Source organism: Notothenia coriiceps, unplaced genomic scaffold (genome assembly GCF_000735185.1).
Source record: "Notothenia coriiceps isolate Sejong01 unplaced genomic scaffold, NC01 NC01_scaffold00026424, whole genome shotgun sequence".
In the NCBI taxonomy this organism is placed as follows: Eukaryota; Metazoa; Chordata; class Actinopteri; order Perciformes; family Nototheniidae; genus Notothenia; species Notothenia coriiceps.
The window spans coordinates 993,434-1,007,348 of record NW_011359125.1 but is presented as its reverse complement, the minus strand read 5'-3'; the positions used below and the strand labels follow the sequence as shown (position 1 = coordinate 1,007,348).

Here is a 13,915-nt window from a genome sequence, read left to right as displayed (position 1 = left end):
ACACACACACACACACACACACACACACACACACACACACACACACACACACACACACACACACACACACACCTCTCTGGGTTGGGACAGATATCATGCTGACATTTACACTAGCACAGATCTATTGAACTGTAAAATACTTCTAGTAAAGGAATTATAAAAAAATAACAAGCCACAGGGTAATATAGTATGTTATTCTAAAATCTCATTATCTGATACAATAAGAGCAAATTAATTCATGTTGTCTTACAGTGACTTGCTGCTCTCAGATGTAGGAGAAGGACCGTCTCTGGAGAGATCCTGAGATATCTTGATGGCTTCCTCCATCACTGCCAACAACCCATCACCTCCTTCTCCTCGAAGGGCGGGACCAAAACATTCTGGTCGGCGAATCAGAAGCCTCACCACAACGTTGGCATTCTCCTCCACACTTTCACCTGGCAGCAGAACAGGAGAGGTGTTCATGACAACGTACTTTGTGCCAAACATCCTACATACAGTTCACACACGCATTCAGGGACAAAGAGGCACAACAGTTTCTTGCTGCTTACACTTGACTGCTAATATAGTCTTCTATAAGAAAAGGGACTTCTGGCTAGAAAACTCACCGTTACAGAAGACAGCGAAGCGGAGGAAGTCTAGGTAGCGTTCCCCCTCCACAGGGTTCCAGCCGATGTCAGGGTATCCGTTACGCACCAGCATCAAGCAGCTCTGCAGCCCACAGCCGGCCAGGTACTGCACCACCTGCACAGGGAGACAGGGTTTACAAATTAACCGTCTCTGAATTTAAAATACATTTAATTTATTTTCTTTATCAGATTAGTAGTTTATTTACTTTGCAGACAGTGCTTTTATAAAAAATGTCACATAAAGACAAAAACAATTTTTCCGTCACAATTTTATGTTAGGTGACAGGGACTATGGAAGCCCTTAAAGGCAAGTGAGAGAAAAATAAACGAGATGATCGATTCTGTAATTAAACAGGTATAAAGTAGTCATGATAATCTTTCTGAGTTTCTTTACTTGTATTTGTTTCATCTGAGATTTACAGTTGGATAATAACACTAGAGTGTCTTCTGAAATAAGAAGCTTGTGTGTATGTATATACATGTGTGAGTGTGTGCAAACCTCACCTTCTCCAGGTCTGGCTCTCTCAAAGCCAGGGCCAGTTCATTATTATCCATGACTGATGCTGCGGCCACATCCAGAGGAGTAGACCCTCGCATAGAAGGAGAGGCTGAGGAGGGAGGAAAAGACAAGGAGAGGGGAGGGGAAGAGAAGGGAGATCACAGAAGGGAAGTGAAGGAAAATGCAACATAAATATAAATACAACTAAGAGTATAAAGAGTCTATTAGCAATAAAACAACATAGGAGTGTCTGCTCCTGGATACAGCACTGTGGGATACACAGCACTATTCAAACAGCCAATGTTGTCTGTGAGACAATAAGCTGTAAAAACAAATGAGGTCTAACAAAGTGTCCATAACCTTGCCAGAAAACAGCACACAGCTTCTCTTTGTACACACATGAAAAGCTGGGAGAATCGCAGTATGGAAGGAGTGAGAATCAAAACTTTCAAGTATATTTGGAATGTGACTTGTGCATGTGTCACATACTGTTTGCAGTATGAAAAAGATACACTGTACACTGCACTGCATAAGTCACAAAGTAGAAAATATGTTCTTGTATGATATCGTCAATATGTGAATGATTAGATTAATACATGAATGACAACCATGTACAGTATTTCTGTATTAAAATATGTACTGTTAGTATGCAAAACAACTCAGTATATATATATAAATATTTATATATACATCCTGTGTAAGAAGAGGTGAAACAGATAAGGAGGCATATCGCAGGGCAATAAACCATCAATTGGAAGGCATTAACTGGCTTGGGGAGAAGCGGGAGTGGAAGCAGTTGCCAGAGTCCAAATGTGTATATTAGTGATAATGTTTGTGTTGTATTTAAAATATTCTGCAGACCAGATTGGTGTATTAAAATATGTAAGATCTACAGAAAACCTAACTATATTGAATTCTGCAGTCTGTATAAGTTAAATCTGTTTTACTGGACATGTCTGTTGTGAATCTGAAAACATTTGTCTCAGTTAAAGATTTATTTATACATGGTCTGCATGTGTGTTGTGCGTCAGGTGGTTATATGCACACACTGTGATTCAGTATGACATCACAGAAGCACATCCTCACCGAGGCCTACGCTGCTGTTCTCCAGCAGGTAGCTGAGGTGATCAAACATGGCCTTCTGGTTCTGCCGGCTGATGCGACAGAAGTAACAGAGGAAACGACAACAGTTGGCCACCATTTTAGGAAAGGTGATTTCCTGCAAAAAGACAGACTTTGCGTCAGACCAAATTCCTACTGCAGTATTGAGGAACCATTCACATTACTCTGTATATGTTGCAGGTTTCCGATCAATGCTACTTCTTTAAAAAACATGATTATAACATTAACATTTATTGTATTTTTTAATTTTATAATAAAATAAATAGTTTTAGTAATAATTCTATATTTGTTCCACATAATTCCTCTTACTGTGTTTATATATGCACCATTACACATTAAAGCTTAACCCTTTTATGTCTTATCCTAATTGGCAATCAAGCTGATTCTGATATGCTCCATAAAATGTTGTAATCATTTTGAGAATTCATTTAAAATGTTAAATGCTCTATCAGATACAGATTAACAGTTTAATTAAAAGAATGACGTTTGACATTTACAGAAGGCCCAAAGATAAAAATGTGTGTTGATCCAGACACACTTCATACCTTGGAGTCTCCTCCGCTGAGCACGTTGACCATGACCTCCATGACGGTCTCGTGCATCCCCAGAGCTCTCATCAGGTTAGGGTGCTGGTAGAACACCTTGTTGTTCATGATGTCACTGCAGAGGAAGAGGAGAAGGGGAAGAGTTTAGTGGAGTTTTTCATCATTAGGGCTCTGACCAGATATATAATCTGAATATTATGATGTGATGACGTATTCTTGTAGGCTAACTCGGAAGTTAGCATCACAAGGGATCCCTAAAGAAAAAGCAGTGTGATTTTTGTAATCCATTTTGGTCTATTGAAGAAAATAAGATCTATGGCAAACACATGTTTGCGATACGTACACGTTTTTTCTCCACAGCTAAGCTTAATGCCACTTATGTTCTGTGTGATTATTTCATATTTTGGACAATTGTTAGTAAGGCTTTGGAAATTCACCCTTGGTGTATTTACTGACGTATTTCATATTGTTGGAAAAAACTTGAAAATCTCTTCAGCTTGTGTTAACCACAGATCTGATTTCAGGCATCTCACCAAAAAAATCACTTTAAAAAAATCTTAACTCTAATTTTAAAAACATTCATGTTGTATTTTCATGAGAATCAGAAGGAGTGTTGAGCAGCTTGTCCTCACCCCAGCCCTCTGATCATCAGCTTCTCCTCCTCTCTGCCCATACGGACACTCAGCAGAGATCTGATCTGCCCCAGAGCTGCCAACAGGTTGATGGTGTCCTCGATGGACACTGAGTTTATGGTGTAGGTCTTAGGGAGCGCCCGCACCTACACAGATAAGAACAGAGTCATATATTTTAAACATTTCTAAGGTTAACAGATATCCTCTAATTAACTGAGCACTACTGTATAGAAGAGCAACTATTGAAGAGAAATAATTTTCTTTCATTTTCATTTGTATAGGTCCCACTGGAGTTAACTTGCAAATTAAACTGTATATCCAGACCAAGTCATTGATTATTACAATAGACATTCTACAATGCTAAACAAGTTATAAGTCAAAGCCACATTTGTAAAGGTGATCAATGTTTTCCGATGAAATATAAATATTACTTATATAAAACAAATAGATTGCAGTTGACGTATTTGTAAGTTCATCTGTTGGCGTTATAGTATAGGCTGATCTTATGATTAAATCAGATTTTTCTACATGTTGTATTTATAAGACAACTAAAGAAGAAAAAAAAGGGCAAAAATGTACTTTAAACAGTAAGCCCCAAGTTGCCCCACATCTGACATTCTTTAATATTACAGTAATACCAGGGTCTGGTTTAGCTTCCCTTTTAGAAGAACACCCACTGGCACAAACCTACCTGTCCTCCGATACCATCATACTGCCGGTGCAGCAGGACAAACATGGCTCTGACTAGCTCTGGATCCTCGATCACCGACTCCTGAGCCCAGCGGACCATGGTGTCTGAGATCAGCTGCTGTAGTGTACCTGCAGACACAATAAGGTGCTGTTAGGGAAACTGTTGGTCCATATCAGAAAATATGATTTATTCTCCTTTTGCTGCTGCTGTGTGTGTTTCAGCTGTGCAGTGGACTCACTGGGTTTCCTTTCTTTTTTCTCCTCTGGCAGGTTGGCCATCTTCTTCTTCAGGTAGGCCACTTTCTCCACCAACGACATGAGCCGACCCCGGATGGTGAAGTCACTTTCAGCATTTATCCCTGTCTCGTCATCCAATTCTTTACCTGAGAAGATGGGAGAATCAGTTATTATCCTTATTGATCTCTGTGGCTCCCTGGACATTCTAGTTGATCTGAATGTTTGGTTAATGTGCAGGTGAAGCTGAGAGGTTACCACAGTGTCTCATCAGGTCTTCATGAAAGTCCAGCAGCTGTTCTCTGATGTATTCAGGACAGGGACACTCCTGCTTCTCATCCTTGAAGTTCAGAAGCATGTTGATCTGCAGAAACACATGCAGGTGTGACTATGATACAAGAAATGTTTGATAAATACAACAACTACCAGTTCTGAGAAGCAAACAGGAATACCAGCACACAAGCTAACCCCTGAACAGCTGTGGACAGGGGCAGCAGAAAGGTGTATTTAGCCACCTGGAGGAAAGACCCACCAAAGCTATATTTAGAATCTTTTCACAGCTTTACATCGCAGTCAGAGTCATTTTAAACTAGGAACTGATGCCGCTATATCTATATATGCTCTCTTTGAAGCCAATAGTCTCCATTGAAAAATACAGTTGAGTCGCTGCTCAAATGATTTAGTTTGTATTTAGATGGAGACCGTTTATAAATCCACCTAAACACATTAGGTCTGAATACATACATGCCCAAACACATGTTTGTTATGGAGAGGTGTCAGAGAGAAGAGGGAGAAGTTGACTTGGGGATTTGTTTTTTTTGGTCCGACCAAACTTGAACGGGCGAACCTTTAACTACCAAGCCAAGTCCCTACAGAGAGAGCTAATACTGCCCTAGATTGTGTTTGTAATGTCATTTTTTCTATGTATTAAAATATTCCTAAAATTACATATATAAACATAACCCTTGCTCTTTTAAAAAAAAGAATGTATCTTATTTTAGGAATAATTTAAGTAGGTCTTATGTCACTGCTAGGTCACACCAGGCAGATACATTTTATTGTTCATCTCATGTTTTCTTAGGGCCAAGCTTTTCAAATAAAACCTTCAGTTTGTAAGATTTCAGATGCTGTTCTCCTGCATCTCATTATTTCAGGTCAGATAATCCAAATGTCCACAAAGTGTGATTTATAAACCAAACAAACCGTGGTAGACCAGAGACTACCATGTTCTCCCAGGTTTTTGTTGTCAGTCAAAAGTAGGTCACTTTAAATAGTGTAATACAATCCAACTTCATTACATCTGAATTATTCATTTAAAAGGATTCAGCTAAATAAGGTATTTAGGAAAACATCAGAAAACATTCCTGATCTTAATTCCTTTGCTCAAGGTGTATCTAAAGTCTCAGCTTTCATTTGGTCAACTTTCTGCTGTTCCTCATTAATAATCACGCTATATCTTCTCCAGAATAATCTACAAACTGTTCTTTTGAACTGTTCTTTCCTCCAGCACACTCTCTCTCTCTTCTTCTGTGGTGCTCCCACCTGTTCCTGAGGAGGAGATCTGAACTCTTTGGTCTTCTTGGCAGTGAGGGCTGCAGACATGTTGAGTGCCAGCATCACCTCATTGTAGCGGAACCTCTGGTTGTCTTGGAGACAGGCCACAAAGTCATCAGAGAAAGCCACCACCGCCTCGATACGATGACGCACCTGGCAGTCACACAGGTACTGCAGCACATGGCACATCTGCGGATATAATATAAAAATAAGGTGTAACACATTTGTAGGATACACTAAGTGTCTTTTCATCAAGCTTTGGTGTTGTTTGCAGTTCTTGAATATTTAAAAGAGTTTTTGATTTGACATTGCTCAAAGCGGAAGAGAATATTGACATGCTACCCGACCTTAAAGCACGGACAATTTTTCAATACAAAACCTACAACTTGTTATTTATTCCAAGTTAGGTAAAAGAGGCAGTGTTTGTTGATTTTATTTGTATCTAATTGTTACACTTCCAAAATCCAGATCCAGGGTAATCTTTGACTCTGTTTGTATTTGTTCCTGTGAGTTCAAGTGCCTTGATCCTTTTTGGCAAACTGTTATTTCTAAGTGCTGCTGTTGTTGTAATACACAGTAGGGCTCTGAATTTTAAATATATCCTTAAATAACATTTTTTCTAAAGTGGGACAATTATTTCCGCACTCTTCTTTTGCAAATAAAAACATTAAGTATCTCATTAAAATAATCTATTAAAAACGTAAGTCATAAATACAGGATAGAAACTAATTTTGATCGTATTTGAGACATACATTTTTCTTACTTGCCTCTCATTGCTTCCGTAGTGTTTCCTATCATTTTACATGAAATGTATGTATATTGCAATGTGATGAATGTGACACTCTATAATATAAAAAAAGCACTGTCTGTAAATACACCACCAGCATGTTACATTAATAAAATGATAGCTCATTTACAAAGTGAGAGGATTACGTGAGAATCACCTGGAGTTTTACAGGCTCTGGTAGCTTCATCTGTAGCAGTCCTTCTTTTGGCATGCTCCTCCCTCCATCCTCTCCTTCCCCCTCCTTCACCACCTCCAGCTCCATGTCCTCCTGCCCTTCCCGTCTTTCAGAGAACACAGCTGGTTCAATCAGCCTGAGGATGTTCTTCAGATCTTCGCTTTGAAAAACCCCCATGATGAGCAGGGTGTAGAAGAGCTTGATGAGCGGGACAAAGAGGAACTCAGTGGTGCCTCCGATTGGATCCCGTACGTGCATGCTTCCTTCCCGCACGGCCTCTGTTAGCATCTCAATAGTTTTAATTTTCAATATGTCTAAAGGGAATTCAGGGCTATACTGGAAACAGTCTCCTGATCCGGTGTTTCCGTAGGTACAATGTGATGGTCCGGTCCCACACACAAAGCTTGGGGAGGAGAAGTGCATTCTGGGTCTCAGGGAGGTGCTGAGGCCGATGCCTGGCAGACCGTGCTTCTTCTTCTCGTCTGGAAACAGGGTGATGCTCTTGGTTTCGTCTGTCATTGGAACGATGTACTCATTGTTCATCATGAGGCGCGCCGTGGTGTAGCTGCTCAGGTGGATGTCGATGAGCAGGTCATAGTAACCCGCACGGAGCAAACCTGGAAAGAGACCCACAGAAAGATCATTATTACATTCAACTAAGAACATTAATCCCTAAAAAATTATAAAACATACGATCAGACACTAATCTTTACCTGATAATGCCAAATGAAATGTATATTTATTACATATTCTCCAAACAGGTGTACATAGCCATTTCTTAAAATGGTACTGTATTTGGTACCCCATTTTCTACATAGAGACACATTTGAAAAGCTAAAGAAACAATCCATGTACTTATTAAAAAGTATTATATGTACATCAAATCCAGATAAATCTTCTTCATCTGAGTCACATTGATGTCCAAAAGATATTTAAAAAAGACATCAGTGAGTTACACTGTCAACTACAGAAGCCAATGACACCATGTCTGTTGTTGTCAGACAGATTTAACTGATTCTCAACCCTTTGCTTTGAGTAAGTTGAGTTCAGTTGAGCAAGAAGTGTATTATTTGCTGTAACACAGAATATTTCTGAGCAGTGTCCACTGAGAGCTGTTTTTCTCTCCTCTTGTAGAGACTCTGCTATTATACTCTCCAGCTAAAATGAGCCTACAAAGTTTTTTGATTAGTTTGTTAGCAGGGCTGAGCACTGGGAGTAAAACGTTTCACGTTGTGAAAATTCTTATTGGATGTCATTTACCAGGTCAATGCCAGAAAAGATACTGGAGTGAAGGTGAGAGTGACACAGATTATTAGGCTGTTAGACGTAGGAGGTAATGCCAACACTGACCTCCAAAAGATGCCCCCCCAGATCAGTCCCATGCTGCTTACCCAGTGGACAGACAACTATATACAAACGGGTAATGTCCAAATTAGGGGAAAAAATTGCCTGCAGCACAGGACGCTTCTTAACTAAATGGAACGACTCACTGCTTCCGTTTTCTAGATATTGTATCAGTATGCAGCGCAGTACATACTCCCAAACAATGCAATGACACTGCTCTCAGGGTACCAGGCAGAGACTCCAGAGAAGATGGGCTGATAGCTGGATACTGGGTCGGGGGTAGGGCCAAATCACATTTCTCAGGCACAGGCTTTAATACCTTGCATGCAGTTATTCTTTCATTGGCTGTGTGTTTTACCTGGCATGTACTTATTCTCTATAGCCTGCAGGAGCTGTGCCTCATCTACGTGGGAGCAGAGGGCGTGTGCCACCCTGTTGTTTCCCAGAGCACAGATGGCCGAGTACAGTCTGAGGGTATGGTAGTGAAACTTTAATAGATCCCTCTGCTCGGACAGCTCCAGGATATCCACCGACCTGGACAGAGAGAGTGCATGACAAATGAGACAGTAGGGGGATGAATATGTGTGTGTGTATGTGTGTATTGGTGAATATGTAGGGTAATCTACTTGTTCTCCTCAGGTATATGCAGGGACATGAACTGCATAGGTTTGCTACACTGGACTAGCCAGCCGTGTCTGTCATTCACTCTGGATGCTGACACCTGGAAGAGAAATGTTGCTTTTTACCCACTGTGTGGCACTGCATACTGCCTATCCACAGTACATTGTGGAACAGTTACACAACTAACCCAGCAGCTAATATGAGGCGATGAACATCATTTACATACAGCAAGATAAGACATCACTAGGGCTTGCACAGTACATTTGAAAATATCTGTGAGGCAATTAGTTATCCTGTTCCCAACCAGGGATAGTCATTAAAGCTACGTTAAAATGCAAGGGATTTTTCTAACGCGTCGTGATTACATGTACAGTCAATGCAAAGACGCAGATAGACACACATTTGCGCCTCTCATCACTGACGTTGAATTAGAAAACCAAACAGCAGCCGTTAGCTGTTAGCATGCAGAGCTCACAGCTCCTCATATCTTTTCAGAAACTGGAGAAAAGTTATAAATGTACAAAACACAGACTCTCTATGGTATGGTGAATACAGTCGCGGCTTTATTTGTGTGTATGATGTTGTTGTAAGTGAGGATAGAGCAGCTAAAACCGTAGATTAGCCGATCGATCTAATCTCCATTCAGAAAAAAAGCGTTTTAAATTGTTTTGCCTGCCGTCTTGTTTTTATTAACAGTATGTCGTTATTTCGAAAACGTGTATAACAAATAAATCACGGTAATATAGGAATTTGTTGTAGTGGGTATCTAGTGTTACATAGTATTTACATGGAGATAAGTCCCGCCCTTTTGCCAGCACGTCTAGTTTGAAACAATAGAGTGGCGAAGTCACGCCCATCTACTTCCGCCCCATGGGACCTTATTTCTGAAAAATTCAATGTCAATGGAGAGAGAAAACGTATCTTTCGATCCCGTTTGAATTGTGCCATGAATTACACATATGATGTTTGTCAATCTTAAAAAATCATTTCCATGTCAAAAAAACATGTTTGTCTTAAAACTGTTGAAATATAAGACTATGAAAAATACGCAACTAGAGAGACTACAAATCCCGGAATCCCGGTACCGCATGCTGGCTCTTACGGAACCAACTAACTCCCCTTTTGTGTATGTACAGTTCTCAACATGGCCAGACTTGTAGTGATTTTCACCTCTTTTAATACTTTTCACTTCATTCTGAAAGAAAGAGGTGAAATGTGCTAACGTGACGGCCGTCTTGGTGTGTCCTGCGAGACGGGAGATGTAGTTCATTGAGCGCTTCACACAAAAAAATGTGTTACTTCACAGTTTTACGACACATTTTTATTTTTTTGACTTGTAAAATTATCTTTTAAATTGACAAACATCATATGTGTAATTTGTTGCACAATTCAAACGGGATCAAAAGATAATCTTTCTCTCTCCATTGACTTCAATACATGATTTTTCCGAAATAAGGTCCCACGGAGGTCCCCCGGAAGGGGAGGAACTTCGCCACTCTATGTAAACACAAGTGAGAGCCGCGGTGAAACTCGAGCGAGTATAGCGATGCAAATTGTTGATTCACATCGCACATCAGGTATATCTACTTTCACAATTTAATAATGTTATTATTGACTGCTAGTTCAACACTTGTTATATGTTCACTAAGGCTTATAAGCTGCTACTTATTTTTATACCTTGGATATTTACTTATTTGATCTTTATTTGATGTGTTTCTGATTTAATATTTATTATCTGCTCAATTTATCTGCCTTTTGTCCCAACGCTGTAACGATTCCCGTTTCCCTGCTGTGGGAGTAAATAAAGTATTATTGATTCTCATTCACAGTTCCAGAAAAACTTCAGGGTGTCACGCTGCAAAGTAAGATTAATGTTAAATGGAAGCTGTCTCACTTGTTTCTGTTCAGAGCTGTCACCCTTTACATATCTTCTTCTACACATTGCACAATTAGTGGATAACACATTCTGACAAAAGCTATGTGTCTAGATTTTTCTTTTTCGTGTTAGCCAAAACAAAACAAACGACTTACTATAAATAGGTAGGATTGTTACTGTACCTTGAGGAAGTGGTTGGGAACTCGACTCCATAACACAGGAGTGAGAAACTGGACATGCAGTCGTGGAGGACACTGAGGAACTGGGTTCTTCCTCTCACTCTTAAACAGACCAGCTGACAGAGGCATCACATTCTGACAAACAGACACGATACACTCATCAAGATACAACATAACAAAATCAAAGGAGTTTAACGTGGACTGATTCAAATTCAAAGTCAACTGAGAGTTGTCTTTTATATGAAGTCTGAATAATCTGGTTATATGTATAGTATTTTTTTTTCTTCAAACCAAAAGGACGTTACAACAGCATTTGGAATATTTGGATCTAATAAGAAGTCATTATTTTATTTATTTTTCCAAAATTCCTTTAAATCTCTCCACCTGTAACACTACAGGGCTTTTATGATGAAGCAGCAAGTTCTCACTGAGGTTAAAAGCAACCCCCTAAACTTAAAATATGTTATAATTATATATTTTTTAATAATGAAGCTGTATGTGTGTACGTGTGTGTCATTCTCACCTTAATACGGCCCAGTTCAAACTGGAAGACATTGGGGCTGGTGGCCTTGGCAAAGACTGCTGGGAACAGCTTAGTGCTGGGCTCCACCTGAGAACGAGGATAACTACCGGTAAGCTGGTTGCATCAAACTGAAGCACAATTAGCCAATCCTTTTTTGCAGTCCACAAACCAAGTTAAACTAGAAAATGCATTTCCTGCTGAAAATGCGTGCTAATGCTATAAACTGTGTACATTTGTTGCTGAATTTAGCTGAAAATGCAGAAAAAGCTGAATATGTTATTAGTTGAATGGTCTCTGTAGCTGCTTTTAGCTACAAAAACCAAGTAAGTGTGTTACTGAACTTGGCGGAGAAATGCAGAAAAGTGAAATGATATGAATCAAAATTGTTGTAGTTGGAAACTTGAAAGTGAAATGTTAAACTGGAAGAGTAGGAACAATTATGAAAAAGCTTAATATTTAAAAGAAAAGGTTTAAACAACAACATGTTTAGCCTCAATGTCCTGAAATAGCTGAATAATGTAATAGTTGAATGGTTTCTGTAGCTGAAAGTAGGCTGAAGGAATTACATATCAGATGTAAGTAGTAGTGAATTAATGTGTATTAAGAAGATAAAAGAAAGTAAAAAGGCTTGGGAAAGCAGCAGAATATTTTGACTGCAAACTTTTCGACTAAACCCATACGTCACCAATAATGTATAAATGATGTGGAACCTGTTGAAGTCTGTATGAAGTGTCCATCAAACAGAAAAGAATAGGCTGAGACAGTCTGTTAAAGTCCAGTCTGTTTGTCAGTGTTTCTTTCTGTGCTGAGCACCTAATCATAACAAATAATCATAACACCTGTGTGAGCCCAGAGATCAAAGGTTTCCATGGTGATGTGCAAGTCTGCCAGCAACACGTTCATTGTACCGGGGCGGTGGTGAGGCATCACTGAGTCCATTAAGTTTTTTGTATGAGGATTAGTTATGTATTGTTTTTGTTTATACTATCTCCTATTTATGTATTGATGTTGTGTTTTGCATCAGTTCTCTGCCAATGGATTGATAATGGGTTTTTTTGGTTGGAAAATGTAAACGAGTTTGTCTTAGAGTGACTCCTCTCTGTTCTGGAGAAAGTTCCGGACAGAATTCTACATGGGAGTGCTATTAGGAGGCTTAGGTGGGACTTTTTTCGACTCAGATCAGCTATTGGGCAGAACGGGGTGGATCCGGTTTGTTGAGTGATTAAAGCAAGTTGAGCAGGGTGACCAACTAATTATGCCTGAAATGTTGTTGAAATTATGTTGATAAGTGTATATTTGGCTCTAGAGAGGGGAGTTTTAAAATGATTGTTTGACCTAAAAGGTCAACTAACATTAACTAGGAATTCAATTTTGACGGGGCGATTCATTTCTAACCGCTGCCGACCTCAGGGCGAAAGAGACGACGGGTGGCGATACAGGGCGACGGCCGCCACAGAGAAGAGACGATTGGAGCGACAGGACGCAGAAGCGGAGAGGAAAAGTGTGAGTGAAGGAGGAATATAGTTAGCGATACAGGCGAAGAGAAGCGGAGCGAGGAGATGAACAGGGTCGCTAGGCGGGCAGACAGGAGAGAGACACATAATTCCCACAATGGCGCTCTCGCAAGAAGAGGGAAATGGACAGGAGAACAGGAGCTGTTTAACCTGACGGTGGACGGACCGTCATTGCATTCATCCCTGCCCACGTCGAGCGACAGAACCAGTGGGCTGTCTCATTTGTTCAGAGCCGCGTGGCGTCATTAAACAGTGCAACAACGCCACAATGAGAGCAAAACACAAAGTGGTTGACCAAACATTCCCCTCTCAAGTCAGGAACTGAGGTCAAAAACAATACAGCGGTCTCAGGAGCCTGATATGAGCAGTGCGACCAGCATCAAAATTAAAACTTAAATATCGTTTCCAGCGACAGGCTAACCGTGAGGCTGACCAATGAGCACCGAATGTCGTGGTATGAGAATGTCCCTGACACCATTTCAGCCAGATTTAAATCCGTGGCAGGACAAGCTCGACGCTCAATTTCTCGCAGGGAATTAAAAAAAGTGAGCGCAGATTATTGAAGGATAAGACGGGAAAGAAGAGTGAGAAAACTTTAAACTTCAATTGGATTGTAAAGACTGATATTGTTATATAATCGCTGTAAAACTCGTTAAGTCAAGATGGTGATAACGGTCTAACCAAAGAAAAAGGGGAAATCTCAAGCTGGCTGGCTCATCCTTTATTTGTTAGTTTCGATGGCTGAATATCAAGCACTTTAAGATGCACCATATTTTCAAAAAGCGTATTTGATTTAGTCTCCTATTTTGTAATGCAGCCAGAGTAGGAACAGTTACACATATCACAGGTATTTACTGTATATCTGTATAGTTCAATGTTGAAGTTACAATAAATATGGTGGTGTTATGAATTGTACTTTCTTTTTTGCATTGGCAGTCAGTTTTTGAGTTGACAGATGTAGCAACGCTGAATTTCAGGACTCCGTACAGCT

At 40.0% G+C, this 13,915-nt stretch overlaps 1 protein-coding gene across 1 annotated transcript in view; it reads right to left on the bottom strand.

Moving 5' to 3' along the window:
• The window catches only part of LOC104957116 (ryanodine receptor 2-like), an 88,987-nt gene that overhangs the window by 65,913 nt on the left and 9,159 nt on the right, over nucleotides 1-13,915 (bottom strand). Inside the window, exons 2-16 of the mRNA XM_010784730.1 lie at nucleotides 11,411-11,497; nucleotides 10,891-11,022; nucleotides 8,838-8,932; nucleotides 8,570-8,745; nucleotides 6,850-7,484; nucleotides 5,894-6,094; nucleotides 4,610-4,715; nucleotides 4,357-4,500; nucleotides 4,119-4,246; nucleotides 3,428-3,573; nucleotides 2,796-2,910; nucleotides 2,215-2,347; nucleotides 1,134-1,237; nucleotides 609-744; nucleotides 251-437 (exon numbers count right to left, since the gene is read on the bottom strand). Of these exons, the coding sequence (XP_010783032.1) occupies nucleotides 251-437; nucleotides 609-744; nucleotides 1,134-1,237; nucleotides 2,215-2,347; nucleotides 2,796-2,910; nucleotides 3,428-3,573; nucleotides 4,119-4,246; nucleotides 4,357-4,500; nucleotides 4,610-4,715; nucleotides 5,894-6,094; nucleotides 6,850-7,484; nucleotides 8,570-8,745; nucleotides 8,838-8,932; nucleotides 10,891-11,022; nucleotides 11,411-11,497 (2,525 nt within the window). The remainder of the gene's footprint in view (nucleotides 1-250; nucleotides 438-608; nucleotides 745-1,133; nucleotides 1,238-2,214; nucleotides 2,348-2,795; nucleotides 2,911-3,427; nucleotides 3,574-4,118; nucleotides 4,247-4,356; nucleotides 4,501-4,609; nucleotides 4,716-5,893; nucleotides 6,095-6,849; nucleotides 7,485-8,569; nucleotides 8,746-8,837; nucleotides 8,933-10,890; nucleotides 11,023-11,410; nucleotides 11,498-13,915) is intronic.